The sequence below is a fragment of the Tupaia chinensis genome, unplaced genomic scaffold (assembly GCF_000334495.1).
Source record: "Tupaia chinensis unplaced genomic scaffold, TupChi_1.0 Scaffold144702_1, whole genome shotgun sequence".
In the NCBI taxonomy this organism is placed as follows: domain Eukaryota; kingdom Metazoa; phylum Chordata; class Mammalia; order Scandentia; family Tupaiidae; genus Tupaia; species Tupaia belangeri.
In genome coordinates this window covers 288,501-307,441 of record NW_006204563.1, presented here as the reverse complement: position 1 = coordinate 307,441, position 18,941 = coordinate 288,501, and the positions used below count along the sequence as shown (strand labels likewise).

Below are 18,941 nucleotides of genomic sequence, written 5' to 3'. Positions count from 1 at the left end.
TGCATGGGAGTCCAGTAACATAACCATTATACCATCTGCTTGTCCCACAAATAACTTCTTAAAAATGTTACCAGCCCATACAATCACTAAAATTATTCTTCTGACTTAACTAAAATTATTCTCAGTTATTGTAAAATATCAGAGTTATTTTCTATTCATACCATCATGTAGATAAGTCAAGAAAAAATACAATTCTAAAGTCAATTTCAATTTTAAAATCTCAAACTTAAAATATTAGTATTTTGGAAAAACTGCATTGATATATATTTTCTCTTTTATCATGGCTGCTCAAGAATTAACTTCTCTGTAAAAGTTCCTTTGATTTCCTCAATAGAGTTAGAAACTTCAAACTAGAATTATTTTTCATTTCATTTCCATTAAAAATATTTACTTTACCATTTTGCTAGATACCTATAGTGTTATTTACATATTTTATTAATATTTACCCATTCCATTTTAATTGAATATACATTTCTTTGTTGGACTTTAAACTGAAGGATAAAAATGTTGCTTAATAATATTTAACATAGATTTTGACAACTTATATTCTGAGCACCATAGTACACCCTTAACTTACATGATCTCTTCTCAATTTCACAACAAAAATACGAAGCAGATATTGTCACCCCATTTACGGATGTCTATGAAGCTTAATTTACTTGGCCCCTGTTCCACCACCTGACAATGGCATAACTAGCATTCAAACTCACTCTCAATCCTAAACTGATATTTTTAACTATGACTTAATTATGGTTCCTTATGTCATATAAATCTGAGAAAGAACATGTATAGCCCACAAATAGTGCTCACATGTTAAATTCCAAATTTTTAAAAAAAGACAACAAACAAACCTACCTGTACTCCATATCATTCTCCTGCCAGTAGCCATCCTATTTTCTTCTACTACTTGAAGCAAAATCTTCTAAAGAATTATCTACACGACTTTTCTTCAGTTTTTCCCTCTTCTCTACAACATAGTCCTATTAGGCTCTCATCACCTCTGCTCCACTGAAATTGCCCATCGAGGTCACCAGTGACCTGCACTACGACACCCAATGTTTGTTTCTCTGTTCTCACCTTCGTGATCTGGTGAGAACATTGGCACTGTTGATCTCACCTCCCATCTTGAAATGTACTCTCCTCTTGGCTTTCTCCTACTTCACTCCCTGTCCCTTCTTCATCTTCCTTTCTTCTCCCACATTGATCACACTCTTAGCCCTTAATCCTCTTCTCTGTTCTTTGGTTTCCCCCTATAGTCATCCACCTTTAAATACCATTTATATGACAGCAGTTCCCAAGTTTATATAACCAACCCAAGTATCAGTCACAAATTCCACACTTAGATCCTTACGTAAAATGAGCATGTCTAAAACGAGCTTCCTGATCTTACCTTCCAAACCGCTCCATTCACGAATGGCCACTCTGGATACTCATTTCTAGTTCTCGTTCAGGTCAGAATTCTTAGCTTGAATCGCTTTTCTCTCAGACCGCATGACCAGGGAATCCTTTTGACCTTCTCCTTAAACTATACTTGGAATGTTATTTCTCTTCATCTTTACTTGTCTAAGTGACTATCTTCTCTTCTGTCAGTTACCACAGTAACCTTAAAATGGCTGCTCCTCTTACACATTGATAGTTCTCCCTCCATAGCTAAAGTGATATCCAGGTCATGGCCTGCTTCCTCTTAAAAATAATAAAATAAAGAAGGATTTATACTAGAATATAGCTGCTAAGTTCTGTGTGATTATTCCCTTTGCTCAGAATGAAGTTATTTATTTATTTATTTATTTTGAGAGGTTTTTGCTATAGGGCATGTGCACTTACCACAAAGACAGAGAGACAGAGAAATACAAAGAAAGAAATCACCCCCCAGGGGGGATGGCCACGCCGCAATCCCTTCTCCTCCATTCTCCTTTCAGGATCTTGGGCACACATGCACACTCCCCCGGCATGAGTTCAAGCCACCAGGTCCAGGACTTGAACTTCGGTCAACTGCATGGGAGTTCAGTGACATAGCCATTATGCTAACTGCTGGTCCCAATTAAGTTATTTCTTAACTATACCTGTGTTTATACTCCTGTAGCAGCCAAGGATGTTTGGCCTCATACATGTAGAAAACAATCTATACCTGAAATGACTCTCTATTTAACTCACACGGATTAAAGTTCTTACAGCGATCCATTTTTTAGTCTAATGTTTTATAGCAATATTAATAGAAAACTTTAAAAAATGTAGCTTTTGTAATCTTCCATGCTCATGATTAAAACTTATTCTGGATTTTAGAAAATTATCTTGTGTAGGAGAAAACAAATTATGAAAAATGTTAGTGATTATTAGTTTGAAATAATTTACTAAGGCAAACATTCAGTTAAATCTTGATTTCTGTGCCTTGAATAAAAATAATATGACTCCATTTATTCAATCATCTATCTTAAAGAATTTTTCTTCCCTTTTTTGGTTGTCTGAAAGTTTATTACTTTTCATTTTAAATAGACATGCAAAAGTTAAAAATATATATTTTCTAGTGAATATAAGGTTATTCAGACTTTTCTTCTTTTTTCTTTTCTTCACCCCCCCCATAGGGCACATGCACATGCCTCCAGAGAGAAGCAGAGAGGAAAAGTAAGATAGCACCCACTGGGGTGATATCACATGCCATGATCCTTCTCCTCCCCTTTCCTCCCAGGATTTTGGGCATATACATGCTCCCAGCCTGCTTTTCAAGCTGTGGGGTCTGGAACTGGAACAGCAGAGTCATGGGATCAAATATAATTCTGATCCCAGCCATGTGGGATCCAGCACCTTAACCACAATGCCACCTGCTGGTCCTCTTCTTGATATTAAAATCTATATGTATTTTAAAAATGAATAAATAGCTATTTAGAAAGCTTGTATCCCTACCCTAGAAGAATTTATCTTTTCAAAGAATGTATTAATAATAATCGTAGAATGGAAATTGTCCATAACTATCTGTTGTAACTTATCTAATTTTCATCATTCTTAATATGAAAAACTCACTGACAAGTGAAGTTACATATAAAGAAGTAAGACCTAATGGGAAAAAAGAGCATTCTAGATAATGTGAAAATAAAGTGAAATTACAAGCTTCTATCTCAGCACAAAAATATGAAACCTTAATGGATAGTCAATTATAACTAACAGAAAGAACATTCAAGAAATTAATATGCATTCCACATGATCATCAACATTTTATGTTGAGTTTCAGAGCTTCTTTTAGGCTAAGAAATTTTTTCTACATTATCTTGAATGGCTATTATGAATATGAAAGAATATGAAAGAAAAGAAATAAAAGATGTACTTTTAGAGACATAAATGTGTAACAATTTAATGTTTTAATCATCTAAATTTTGTCAATATTTTTAAACAATTATTTTCTTTATTTTATCCATCATTATTATTTTTAATTTGACCAGAGAAAGACACAGAGAGAGAGAAAGCAAGAAAGCAAGCCACTAGGTCTGGGACTTGAATAGTGGTCAGCCATGAGGGAGTCCATTGCCTTTAACCACCACGCCACCTGCCGGTCCCAACTTTGCCAATCTTTTTTTTTGGAGATGTTTACGTTATTGGGTGTGTGCACTCTCCAAAAAGACAGAAAAAGACATAGAGACAGAAAGCAAGAAATCCACCCCCCAGGGGGGATGGCCATACCGCAATCCCTTTTCCTCCATTCTCCTCTCGGGATCTTGGGCACACACACACACACACACACACACCCGGCGTGAGTTTAAGCCACCAGGTCAGAGACTCAAACCGTGGTCGACTGCATGGGAGTCTAGTGACATAGCCATTACATTAATTGCTGGTCCCCCAATCTTTTAAAAGTAGATTTTCCTTAGGCTACTCTTCATTTCCTTCCCTATTTTTGGATAGAACTACATTTCATGTGTCTACCAAGGGATATGTTTTTTTGTAAAGCCATGTAATAGGTGCACAATAGCTAATATACATGATTATATTATTGATTGAATAAATAAATATAATTCTGATATCCAGCTTACCATTGGTTATATATTGTGTTATATAATCATAGTTCCATTTCACGTATATGGAAAAATAAGGCTTAGACAGGCTAAATGCATTGCTCCTCATTAGTCAGTAGGGCCTGTTTTTGAATGTAGATACATCCAAATTCAAAACTTATACTAATCCTTGCCACATGCAACCTTTGTATTGACATCTTACCATTATTACTAAATAAATGACATCATGCCCTAGATGACACACGCCTATTTCAACTTTCTCTTTTTCCTATGTTCCTTTACAGTTAAATTTATTTTCTATATTATTAGCCATACACTAGAATTCATACTTAACTTTTCACCATTCTATTCTGTTATTATGCTGTTGGTTAAGTACCAGTTATCTATTTTACCTCTAAAATAGCTCTTCTGTTTTCTACACTGTTTGCCATTCTGTCATCACCCTGTATCTGGGCCAATTATCTTAGGGAACACCATGTTGAGAAGAGAAATTCACTTCCTCAAAATCAGTTATGGTCACTGAGCTGAATTAACTTCCCCTCATCCCCAAGGCTGGATGCTGCATAGGCAAAAATGGGTGTCACTAGTGTGTTATTTGAAACCCTGATTAATGACTGCACCAGGATCCAGGTAAGAAAGTCAATTCATAATGCAAGAGGATGCTCAATATTAACTGAGGTCTCAGTTCATCAAACCTCAGTCAGTGCTTTCCATTTGGACAGTAGGCTTTGATTGTGATCAGGCCTCTTATAATCACCTACTGCGTAACCAGTTTGACATCAAAGTTCAACTGGGAATCACAAGGCCAAAATGGATTCTGTTTATACTTCTCACATCTAACACTTGCAGGTTATTATGTAATACTAGCTGCCCATCACTCTTCCAGTCACTTTTCTTTTTCTTCTTATGCCTTAATGATTCAGTTCCTGTAAATCTTTCTGTCTGCTTAGCTGTTTCAGCTTTCCCATTTCTCCATCTTCCAGTGAACCAAATTCCTCCTTACAGAATACCTTTTATATCTCCTTATCTCATAAATTGTTCTTTCCTAAACACCATGCTTCTCTTGAGGCTTTGATCATTTTTATACAACTGAGATGACTCTAGAAAGATACTTATCTCCCTGCCATTAATAGGGACCTCAGATCACAATCTCAACTTTCTGTCAAAGCCCCTTCTTTTTAGACACTCATGCCACCTACATATACTGTTCAGTCTTACAGTATCATTTATAACTTTCTAGACACTCCCTTCTCTATCTCAGTGGGTCATCACTCAAAGTCAAGTTTTTCTCACCATTAATAATTCTGTTTATTCTTATCCACTTTCTGTCAATATCTATGATCCATCCAGAATTTGAGCTCAGAGGATATTATGCACTAATTGTATGTGCATTACATTTCAGTGATAATCCCCTGAAATCTTAGGATCTCATCATTACTTATAAAGTTCCAAATTAAACATTATAAATAACTCTTTGAACCTTTAACTCCCTCTTTCATGTATTTCCTTTATCTTTACGAAAAAGTTAAAATTCCGTCGCTTGGCATGCTGAGTACATGAGCATTCTGGCAAGCATCTATCTTTGTTTGCATCCTCCACAATTTCCCTATCAACTTCCCCTTATCTTTTACTTTAACCACAGTGAAACATTCACCTTCTCTCAGACATGTCTAATCTTTTGGGGCATATATGCCTTTGCCCATACATTTTTCTTTTTATGAAATATTCTTTTCCAATACCCATTTCATTACAGCTAGCTTACTCTTTGATACCTATTAGAGTAGTTCCCTACCTCCTCCACCTCCCTAAGTAAATGCTTAAGTTATTGCAATTTTGAAAAATAAACCTACAAGTTAATCATAAGGAGTATTTCCTATTGACTGAGTAGTGGATTTTATTATTTTATGTACTTTTGCTAAATTTCCATTCTTACAAAATTGAACAAAAATATTTAAAAGAATCCCTTAATCCAAATAGTTAAATAATTTTGCTCTGGACCATTACATTTTAAGAAATGATACATAAAAATATCACTGATAACTAGGTACATAATGTTACTTCTTTCTTTTTCTTTTATTTTCAGTATTAATTTTCCTCTTGAAATAAAGTCACTTCCAAGGGAATCTATGCTCACTATAAAGTTGTTTGGGATTGTCTGTGCAACTAACAGTGCAAATTTACTGGGCTGGACTTGCCTTCCATTGTTCCCAAAAGAGTAAGTATATCATTTGTGAATAATAAAGTTCTCATTTTAATAAAACCTCCTTAGAACTAAATATCTTGCAGCATATTGGATAATAAGAAAATCAGGAAGACATGTTATTCTAAGATTGAGGTAGCTCAGTATAAATCATGATTATTGAAAGTAGAACTGAAAAGCAAACATGTAGAAATGGCTTTAGAAATAGACCTTATGCTCAACTTGTCAGCTGGCTCATTTACAATGAAAAGGTCTTGGCATGACCAATCACAATTACTTTTCCTTCTCTGACCAGCCAATTTCTCTGAAATTAGGCACTCAAAATGATTTGGATTAATAATGTCATTTAGAAAGTACAAATCGTGCAATTCTGGCTGAGGTAAAATTATACAATGTAACTAGTTTACTGACTTTTTATTGCCAAGAAGTATTTGATAACTTTATGGTGATATTTTTCTGAAAAATAAATCAACTATGAGTTGAGATATTCTCTTGAAACTACAGGCCATTGCAAATTAAATGTTGAAGTAAGCGTAAGTTTTGAGAAGTAACAGTGCTTAGAACATTTGATAAAATCAACAGCATGATTTTCTATGTTAAGGAAAAATGTTTCAAAAAGTAAGCTTAATTATTCTTCACATGGCAAGACTTGCTTTAGAATAAAATGATATAATTCAGAGCCTTCAATAAATTAGAGTCGGTATTGTTATAGTAATATTGTTATATTTTTTCTCCCGCTGTTTTAAAAAGATTTCGTATTATAAAAATGTTCTGGATACATGTTCATGCGTGCCCAAAATCCTGAGAGGAGAATGGAGGAGAAGGAATTGTGGTGTGATCGCCTCCCTGGGGAGTTACTTTTTCACTCTCTGTCTCTCTCTGGCAAGTGAACATGCTATATACCAAATTAAAAAGAAAAAAAAAGATTAAAAATGTTAAGAAAAGAAGATTTAAAATGTTAAGAATATGCTTCATCAGTTTTTAATTTCCATACCTAATCAATATAAATAAGTTATCGTCAAAGCCACTATAATAAATGTTTGAAATCTTGCATTAGTTCTGATCTGAGTGCACGCAAGTGTGTGTAAGTGTATATTGCTCTATTGTTTGTTTTCATGCTTATCCTTTTCCGCTTAGTCTATTCCTCAAGGACAGAGAATGTATTTATCTTTGTAAAATCCATCATCTAGCATAGCGACTCAGATAAATAGATAATCAGTAGAGTTTTGTTTACTTAATTGAGTTGGGAGGGGGGAAAAAAGTCAATCTCCATAGGAGATTTAGAATGAAAAAAAGATTTCAAAAGTCCACAAGAAACAGTTTAGTCCTAAAAGAAAATCTACTGCAGTTGGCAGACTATTCAAAAATCTGATTTGTGTGCTATGAACTTTCATTACTTTCTCACTAGGAGCAGCTGCACAGGTGTCCAGCCTTCTCAAGAGTAGTTTCTTTAAAGTTTCAACTGCAGTAATTGTAAAAACTAGCATTTTTGTAGAGTAAAATTTCTAGCTAGTCACTGAAAACAAAAGCTCTCTCCCATCATTGAACACACCACTTTGCACATAATGATCAATAAACATTAATTATATACGTTGGATTTAAGAAGAAGACATTAGGACTGTTTTGTTTTACTTCAAACTAATCTCCAATACGTTTTAGTGACAGTAAAACACTGACTGTAATTTTGGCACAAATCACTTAGCGATCAGTTTATAGGTGAGTGATCATAGAAGGTGGCCATCTGTGAGTGATGACATCTGGGACTGATCCAAAGCCATGTTTTCCGAAGGGAGTGTGTCAAAATTGTGGATGATGAAACAACAGAAAGCACCACATACTTCAAATAAGCATTTCTAAACATATTTCCGAGATACTGTTTCTCATAAAAAGCAGAAAATCTACTTCTGGGCTAACAATTCTTAAACTCCAGATTAAAAAAAAATTAAAAATCCATTATTTAGGGCAGTTGGGGAGATATGATGACTTCTGCTTTACTCATTGCTTCAAGTGAGAGATTCTAACCCAATTTGTTTGATGCAGATATTTCCAGATCACAGCAAATAGGTGCCTAAATTCCAGTTTTTTTTATAGAGTGACCCTTGCCCATAAACATCTGGGATTGAATCTATCTTTTATTACAATTTGAATTTCCATAGCTAGCCATCTAGCCATGTGGTAGTTTAATGACCACTTATGTCATTATTTTTTCTGACACTCACCTGAGGTAACTTCAAAATATTTGTGGAAAAAATGGAATTAAGTATAAGTCAAAAAATTTTAAATCCATGCATAGTTTTTTTATAATACTAATTCCTATAAACTTTTTAAAGACCTTCCCCCTCGTGTAGCCTGAAAATATGCAGAATTAAGGACTTTTTATCTCTTCAGGATTCCTAGAAGTGTATTTTAGAAGAACCAAGTGTGATTAAATTCAGATAAACCAGTTATGGTTTCCTTAATAATATTTAAGTATAAAAATAAACTTCTACATTTTCAGGCATGCCAACTCACCATCAATTCTACTAAAAAAATAAATATAGAATCCAAAGGTAACAGTTTCCCATAGAATTTTATAATCGTCTTTCTGCAGACGAGATTTGACATCTGTGTTCACCGTGTCTCCACATTGCAGCAGTAAAGTGTTATCCTCACTGCAACAGTATCTGTGAGCTCTCTTCCTATTTAACTTCAAAACTAATTGGGGGCAGGAACCAGCAGTTAGCGTAATGACTATGTCGCTGGACTCCCACGTAGTCAACCGCGGTTTGCGTCCTGGACCCTATGGCTTAAAACTCAGGCCGGGCGCGTGTGCGTGCATGCCCAAGATCCCAAGAGAACGGAGGAGAAGGGATTGCAGTGTGAGCATCCTCCCTGTGGGGTGATTTCTCGCTTTCTGTCTCTATGTCTCTCTCTGTCTGTCTGGCGAGTGCATGCACCCTATAGCAAAAAACCTCTCAAAAAAAAAAAAAAAAAAAAACTAATTGGAGGCCAGATCATGGCACAGGAGTAAAAATTCAACACACTGCAAGGTGATCTCATGAGAGAAGGTACTTGGTTTCAAGTCTGTAGACCTCCCTGAGTAGACCTGGCACAGCCCATAATCCAGGGCTGGCTGAGGAGAGGGGTGGATCACAGTGTTAAGACTGTTGAGGAAGCTGCTTTTCTGTCTGTCTCTTTATGTCTCTCTTGCTCATGTAAGAAATAAATACACTTTAAAAATAAATAAATAACCTAAAAAATATATAGCACAGTAGCCACTTAGCATTTCTAAAATGTGATGAACTACTTCAACACAGAGATTCTCAACCCTGATGGCACAGTAGAATTTTTCAGGAGAGATGTTAAAGTAAATGAAAAGCTCACATACCCTCAAAGAGTCTAATTTAATTGGTCTGTAGTCTGGCCAGAGCATCAGTATTTTCAAGGCTTCAAGATGAGTTAAAGGCTGAGAAAATAATGAGACTCTTTTGCAGAATTTCAAAAGAGGCCTAAAAATAAATCATAATCTTGAAACAATTTGATTCCTTAGACAATTGTCTGAGTAGCCAACCTTGACTCCACTTTAGCCAATTATTTTAGATATCTCTTTAAAATCAAATAACAAAAAAGTGTGGATGAGATTTCTTTATTGTTCTTCCTTCCTGCCCAAGAGAGACCTTTAGAGCTCATTAGTCTAAATACCTCATTTGCAGATAAAGAATTCTATGGTGAAGGAAGGTTAAAGGACTTGTTATAGGTCACCAGACCACTTAGAAACAGATCAAGAACTATAATACAGGTCTGCCTCTTCTCCACTTGTTTACCACCCAAAGCTGCCTCCCTTCCTGCACCCTATTCCATAAACATACGGTGGAAATTTCATCTCCCTTAAAGAGGTTACTGTTTAGGGAACCAGCAGTTAGCGTAATGGCTATGTCGCTGGACTCCCACGTAGTCGACCGCTGTTCGTGTCCCGGACCCGGTGGCTTAAAACTCACGCCGGGCACATGTGCGTGTATGGCCAAGATCCCGAGAGGAGAATGGAGGAGAAGGGATTGCGGCGTGACCATCCCCCCTGAGGGGTGATTTCTCACTTTCTGTCTCTATGTCTCTCTCTGTCTGTCTGGCGAGCGCATGCGCCCTACAGTGAAAATCTCTCCAAAAAAAAAAAAAAAAAGAGGTTACTGTTTAGGTTTTGCCTGGGCTCTGCTCTTAGATGGGAAACCAATTAGATCTATTAGAGTCAGCACCTCAAATTTTTATTTTATTTTATTTTATTTTTTATTACTATTTTTAATACCAGAGGGCATGTGTGCATGAGAAAGAGAAAGAGAGAGAAAGCATCCTCCAATGAGGCCTGGTCAACAGAAACCCTTTTTCCTACATTTCTCCTTCCCCTCAGGATCCTGGACACATGCACATACACTGGTGTATTGCTGCTGGTGCCAGCATTTGAAAGGCAGCTGACCATGTAGGATCTGCCTTCTCCCGCATAATCTTAACCAGAGCACAGTGGAGCTAGCCTCCAAAGAATCTCATAACATCAAATCTTCTAGTCATGTTGGCTTCCCAGTTCTGAAGTCTTTTGTATTTCCTGGTTACGGAATGCCAGTAGTGGATGGATAGAATCCTACAGCTAAAATTGATGATGAATATAGTCAAGTGTTAATTTAATTGCTTAAGGAAACAAGCATCTGGAGATGGCAAATCATCCCATGTTCTTCTGGTGTCACAAAGATTGAGTTGTTTTTCTGATCAACTAATATGTAAAATATTTAAATTGAAAAGATCCTTATGATTATTCCAGATCAATTTTTTTTTTTGAGAGGTTTTTTCGCTATAGGGCGCGTGCACTCACCAGACAGACAGAGAGAGACATAGAGACAGAAAGCGAGAAATCACCCCCCAGGGGGGATGGTCACACCACAATCCCTTCTCCTCCATTCTCCTCTTGGGATCTTGGGCACACACGCACACGCGCCCGGCGTGAGTTCTAAGCCACCGGGTCTGGGACGCGAACTGCAGTCGACTACGTGGGAATCCAGCGACATAGCCATTATGTTAACTGCTGGTTCCCCCAGATCAAATATTTTTAAATGTTATGTTTAACAATATAGTCTTTTTTTCTAATGATGCTATATTAAAACTATCTCAAAGTTGGGATCAGCAAATAGTGTTATGGTTACATCACTGGACTCCCACGTAATAGACTATTGTTCAAGTATTGGATCCGGCAGCTTAAACTCATGTCAGGTGCATGTATATGTGTGCCCAAGATCTCAAGAGAAGAATGGAGACAGGATTTTGGCATGGAGACAGGATTTTGGCATGGCCATCCCCACTTGCAAGGCGGGGAGGGAGTGTGTGGAGTGATTTCTTGCTTTCTGTACCTTTGGTGAGTGCACATGCCCAATAACAAAAATCTAACTAAAAACAAACAAACAAACAAACAAAATCTCCAAATATGAGCGATGGGATAGTCCACGTATGTGTTATATGAAGAGAATATATAGTTCTATGGTCCATTCTTATTGGTATCACTCCACAACCCTTCTGAAGTTTACCCTCAACTACCAGGGGAATCCCAAAGCTATCTGAAAACTCTTAGGGAAACCATTGATTTTTGTCCAAGAAGATCAAAGTCAAGCTAATTAAGATGAGTTAATAATGACAGGCTCTAGATGTCCCCAGTATGAAGTCTTGTCTTTCTTCTATTTTATGAAATTGTTGTATATAATGTTTTTGTATTTTTTTAATTTTAATGGACTTAATCTTCCTTTTCATAATAGTAATAACATAAAATACTACCAGTGGTCCCCACCTACCTGATGTTTTCATCTTTTTTTCCAAGACTACTATTACTTTTAGATAAATATTTTGTACATCTTAATTTCACTAATCATCTTTCCCATAATATCTATTTATCAGAGAGCCATGGGAATGTATTTCCTCCATAACTAAAATATGTTAGGGTACAATCAGAAAGTAAAGTAGCCAGTTTCAAGGGAACCTTCAAAATTATGCCAAGCATTTATTTCCTTTCTTCTTTGAATGACTTTAAAATATATATATAAGCCTTGTTTGACTGGACATTCAGGAATGAATTCTCCCTTTCTCCTACTCCTTGAAGAGCCCCCCCCCCTGCCATGTAGATACCTACAAAAAGTGACTTTATCTTCCTCCATGTACCTGAGGATTGAGGCCATGGGAATTGTTTCATATATTCTCCATCTAAGGACAGAAATGACAGCTACTTATTAGGTTCCTGAATCTCCACATCCTCTTAGGAATGAGCTTAGATCACTCAGATTTTTGGAGTAAAGTATAGCCAAGACATATAAATATTGAAATGCCATAGTCTACAACTTAGGTGTGAAGAGAAAGTGCAACTAATTTATTACACTTTTCTTTGTAAGCTCCCAGTCTATAACAAATGGGAGATAACATTTTCCACTTATGACAAAGTATTTTTTTTTTTAGTCTGCTCAGTAATGTGAATGATCCTTTTAGCTATCACCACTGGAGGATGATTTCTTGCTTTCTCTTTCTCTGTCTCTCTTTGTCTAGTTTGTTTCAGATAAAAATGCTCATTTGCTCAGCTAGCTTCCTTATAGCCTGATTTCTTCTTAAGATGGTGAAAAGACACACAAAGTCAGAAAAGGAAAAACAAAATACAGACCTTTCAGCTTGGTAACTTCTGATACTCGAATCAACATCACTTTTTGGTGGCTACTGGTTGTAGCTGAAGTTTGCAGTTAGAATAGGCATGATGGGGCTCTAAGCATGGCCAGGGCTTTTGGAACTCCCTGGATAACTCAGGCTCTCACAGGCCCCACAGACTCCTCTGAGGTTGACCCCACCTTGGATGATTCAACCCAATGCCCTACAGACTCCTCTGAGGTTGACCCCACCTTGGATCATTCAATCCAATGAAGTCTTTTATTTCCATGATGTGCCCCCTTTCTGCTGCTCAGATAGCTTTAGATTATTTGTAGATTCCATCCAGTCTGCACAGAAACCAAACATCCACTAAAACTGAACTCAGGAGTTCCTTCTATCTGCTTACCATGTGCCCCAAGTTTAATGATCATACCATAAGTTGGTTACAGGAGCTTCTCAAGAGGTTGTTTCATTCCAGGATCTGAAATAGGGAGTGGAGAAAAAAAGTCCTCTGCCTTCACCTTTGTAATATGCTCATTTTTTCACCTTTCCTCACCATCCCTAATACCAGAAAGTAGTGGCCTTGTCTTTTGTAATATTCTCCACCCAATATACCACATCCTCCATCAATGCCTCTGTTGACCCTTTATCATGAAAGCAGCATTTTTCTAAATGCTGTGGAGAACATTATGACCTGAATCTGCCAAGTTTAGTGTTAGACATGCTCATTCTTCCTTTGCATTCTGCTGACATTAGTCCAAAAGTTTTCCCAGCCAGTTATATATTTCAGGCCATTTTGGTAAAGGTTATATACCCTAAAAACCAAAGGGAAAAATCACACTAATCATTTTCTGATCTTTATCCCTGTTAAACTAACATTTACCTTACTAATATGGGCCCATAGCATTGTTACACACACATATACACATGCAAAACAAAATAAAACACTTCACATGAGGGAGTAGTGGAAAAAGGGATAAAGAAGACTCAAAATTCATCTATCTAAAAAGCTTTTCTTGGATCATATAAACATATCTGTCTGATAATGCTTGCAAATTATACTTACTTGCATATCTGTATGATAATGCTTGCAAATTATACTTACTTGGGCAAATATTTTCTGACAATATCTTTTTAAGATATTTATTTAATTTTATTTATTATTATTATTTAGTTTAAGTTTGCTATAGGAAATATGCACTCACCAGAGAAAGAAAGCAAACTGCCATGTGCAGGACTTGAATCACAGTCACCTATGTGGGAGTCCAACGCCCTAACCACCATGCCACTTGCTGGCTCTTGACAATATCTTTAGATTGGGAAAATAATAAAAAAGGAAGGCCTCAAAAAGCTAAAGGCTTAAAGAAAGCTTTATTTGTTGTATTTTTTTTCATGTTTTACATAGTATTTGTTAAATAACAAGATGGAATTATATTTTGATTCTATGAAGACTCACCTGATGTTTCAAAATTCTTTATAAACTTAAATTTAGTTTTATTGACTTTAAATTCTGCATTTTAAATATGTTATTAAAATTAAAAACCGTTGCTTTACTGCCATTAGTCCACTTAACCTTCATGATGGAGCAAAGAGCAGCAGCAGTTAGTAAGACAAACTGAGGCAAGAAGACTACCTCAAACCTCCCACTGCCTTCCAAATGCCCCAGTCCCAGGTACACCTGATTCCAAGAGCCCAAGAAATGAACCAATCCTGAAAGAAGTTCATATACACATTTCTCTGTTTAAAAGACAAGGCCCTCTACCAAGAACACATCTGAGAAGGAGAGCTCTTCTTCCCCCTGCCCCGATACTACAGAATCAACACGAGAAAAGTAGGAAGAAGAGTATAATTGAGAAAATATGTAGAAACAAGTGCAGAGACAGAAGAAATATGAGAAGACAAGGAAAAACCTCTCCATTGATGGAATAGAACAACTCTTCTTCAAATATAGACAGCACAAAATAATTTGCAGGAATGTCAGAAAAAAATATTCAGAATATGCATGGTGACAGAGATGAGAAAGACTTTCCAATATTGAAGGAGGAAACAGACACCATAAATAATAACCAATCAGAACTTCTAAAAATGAAGACAGTTACATGGAAATCAAGATTTCCCTTGAAATTATTAATATCAGCTTGGACCACACAGAAGACTGAAGGTCTGATCTAGAAGAAAAAGCCTTTGACTAAGATAAACCAACATTTTTTTTTTCAATAGTTATACAACAAAAATTTAATGAAAATTGGTCAGTAGGTACATATAATCCATGGAACTAAATAGTAACATGGGACTGTAGTAGCAATTGAAAATAGAGTAGATGCTGAAGTAAACACTACAAAAATAATTTTTTTAATGAGGACAACATATAGGAAGTACTAGACACTGTTAAATGCCTAAATCTTCAAATAATAAGTATTCCAGAATGTGAAGAATTAGACAAGGGCATAGAAGATCTATTCCATGAAATACTTGTACAAAATTTCCCAAATCTAGAGAAGCCTACAGACATCTCAACCCAAGAAATACAAAGGACATCAAATAGAATCAACATAAGATGATCTTCTCCATGGCACATCTTAGCCAGATTGGTAAAAAGAACAGACAAAGACAAGATTCTAAAACTGGCAAAAGAGAACATCAAGTCACTTATAAAGGTTATCCTATTAGACTAACATCGAACCTCTCAATTGAAATAATGCAGGCAAGAAAAGAATTGGAAGGCACATTCAAAATACTAAAAGAAAAACAACTTTGTCCAAGAATACCATACCTGGCAAGATTATCCTTCAAATGGGAAGAACAAATAAAACAATCGTCAGACAAACAAAAAACCAAAAGACTTCAACAACACTAGACCAGCTCTTCAAGGAGTACTGAAGGGAGTACCATATCAGAAAAACTAAAGAGAGACAGGCATAAATAAGAGGGGAAAAAAAGAAAATGGCCAACAAAATGACAGGAACAGATCAGCAAATATCAATAATAATGTTGAACATTAACAGATATAGAATGGCTGAATAAATAAACAGAAACACTCTATTTTCTGCCTACAAGAAGTGTGTCTCATGGTTAAAGCTACACAGTAAAAGTGAAGGGCTGGGAAAAGATATTCCTTGGAAATGGAAATCAAAAAGAGGCTGGAGTCATGACACTGATATCAGACAAAATAAGCTTTAAGGTGAAAACTGTAAGAGATAAAAAAGGACATCATATAGTACTAAAAGGACTAATTCACCAAGAAGATATAACACAAATATCTATGCACTTAACTTGGAACACCCAAATATATGAAAGAAAGACTACTAGATGTAAAGGGAGAGATAGGCTACAATACACTAATCATTAGGAATCACAATACCCCACCATTTTCTTTGTGTAGATTATCTAGACAAAAACAAAAGGCAAATTGATAAAAGAACTAAACAGTACCATAAATGAAATGGATTTGACAGACGTCTATAGAACTTTCCACCCAACGATCACAAAATATATATTTTGCTCACCCTGGCATGAGACCTACTCAGAGTTTGACCACATGATAGGGCACAAAATAAGCCTTTATAAATTCAAAGGCATAGAAACTTCAGAAAGCCTCTTCACTGACCATGATGAAACCAAACTTAAAAATAATTTCAGAAAAACCCTAAAAATACACAAACATATTGACAAAATAACCTACTCCAAAATGACTTCACAACCACAGAAGAAATTAAGACTGAAATGAAAAGATTAATTGAAACCAATGATAACGAGTACATGAGTTTCTGTAATCTATGGGACACAGTGAAAGCAGTCATAAGAGGGAAGTTATAGCAATTAGAACATATAAGAAAAAGATGGAAAGGTGGCAAATAGAAAACTTAACAACGCACCTTGAGGAAGTGGGAAAACAACAACAAGTACCAGGAGAAAAGAAATAATAAAGATTTGAGCAGAAATAAATGAAATAAAGGGAAAAAACTATACAGAAAATAAAAACAAAAGCTGGTTCATTGAGAAGATAAACAAAATTGATACACCATTATATAGGCTAATTAAGAAGAAGAGAGAAAGGAACCAGATAAATCAAATTCACAACAAACGGGCAATATTACAAGAGATATACAAGAAATACCAAAGGTTATTAGAGAATACTAGGAGTGACTATACACCGACAAATGAGAAAACCTAGATGAGATGGACAAATTTCTTGACAAATAAATCTACCAAGACTGAATCAGGAAGACATAGAAAGCCTGAATAAAACAAGAATGAGCAATGAAATTGAATAAGTAATAAATAACCTCTCAACCAAAAAAAGTCTGGGTCCTGATGGTTTCACTTTTGAATTCTACAAAATTTTAAAGAAGAGCTAACTCCCATTCTACTCAAACTATTTCTAAAAATCTAAAAGGAAGAAACCCTCTCAAATTCATTTTATGGAGCCTCATCCTCATCCCCAAAACAGACAAGGATATAACGAAAAAGAAAACTGCAGACCAATATCTGATGAATATACATGCAAACATGTATATTCAAGATACAAGATACTACCAAATCATATCCAATGATACAAACAGATTATACATTATGACCAGGTAGGCTTTATTCTAGGGGTTAAAGAATTGTTCACCATATGCAAAATCATAAAAACCATAAATACCATATTAACAGAAAGGATAAAACCATATGATCATATCAACAGATGTAGGCCATCCTCCCTGGTAGGTGATTTCTTCCTTTCTGTCAATCTGTGTCTGTCTATTTGGTGTGCCCACATGGCCTGAAGCAAAAACAGGCATAAAAGGGATATTTCTCACACTCTATAAACCAAATATGAAAAACCCATAACTAACATCATACTGAATGGAGAAAAGTCGAAAGCTTTTTCATTAAAACCTGGAGCAACACAAGACTGCTCACTTTCTCCACTCCTTTTCAATATAGTACTGGAAGTCCTAGCTAATTCAGTAAGACAAGAGAATTTTTAAAAAGGCATTCAAATAGAGAAAGAAGTCATATTATCTCTATTCCCAGATGGCATGATTATCTACTTGGAAAATACAAAAGAATACACACAAAAAATTTTAAAAATCTCCTGAAGTGATAAATGAATACAGTAAAGTGTCAGGATACCAAATCAACATTAAAAAAAAAATCTTTAACATTTCTATACACAAAGAGCAAACTGAGGTAGAATTGAAGAAAACAGTCCCATTTGCAATTGATAAAGTGAAAGATAACTAGGAACAACCTAACCAAAGAAGTGAAAGACCTCTTTAAGGAAAACTATGAATAACTTAAAAAAGAAATAGAAAATCAAACAAAAAAGTGGGAAGAGGACCAGCAGATGACATAATGGTCATATTGCTGGGCTCCCACAGACTTAACCATGGTTCAAGTCCCAGATCCGGCAGCTTAAAACTCATGCCAAGTGTGTATGCATGCATACCCAAAATCCTGAGAGGAAAAGAAGGGACTATGGTGTAGCCATCCTCCCTGGTAGGTGATTTCTTCCTTTTTGTCACTCTGTGTCTGTCTATTTGGTTTGACCTCGTGACCTGAAGCAAAAATCTTTCTTTAAAAAATGAAGTGGAAAAACATTATGTTCCTAGATTGGAAGAATTAATAAAATCAAAGTGACGATCCTACCCAAATTAATCTACAAATTTAATGCATCTCAATCAGAGATATTCTTCACCAGATTTAGGAAAAGCAATTACAGAATTTGTCTGGAATCATAAAAGATCCCATATTACCAAAGCAATTATGTGCAAGAAGAGTGGAGTAGGAGTCATCTCACTCCCTGACCGCAAAATATATTACAAAGCTGTGATAACCAAAACAGCATAGTATTGGAACAAAAATAGGCATGTGGACCAATGGAATAGAATAGAGACCCCAGAAGTAAACTTCAATACATACAACCAACTGATTTTTGATAAAGGACACTAGTCAAACCAGTGGGAAAAAGAAAATCTCTTTAGCAAGTGATACTGGAAAAACTGGGTATCCACCTGCAGAAACATGAAACTGGACACATATCTCTCACCATTATCAAAAATCAATTCAAAATGGATCAAAGATATAAACCTAAGACCTCAAATTATAAAACT

The 18,941-nt window shown here is 35.8% G+C and overlaps 1 protein-coding gene across 4 annotated transcripts in view; it reads left to right on the top strand.

Annotated features, from left to right (window-relative positions):
• PIK3C2G (phosphatidylinositol-4-phosphate 3-kinase catalytic subunit type 2 gamma) overlaps positions 1 to 18,941 on the top strand; it is a 469,433-nt gene that overhangs the window by 164,318 nt on the left and 286,174 nt on the right. For all 4 annotated transcript variants that reach the window (XM_027767815.1, XM_006167334.3, XM_027767814.1 and 1 more), the window contains one exon: positions 6,088 to 6,219. In XM_027767815.1, the coding sequence (XP_027623616.1) occupies positions 6,088 to 6,219 (132 nt within the window). The remainder of the gene's footprint in view (positions 1 to 6,087; positions 6,220 to 18,941) is intronic.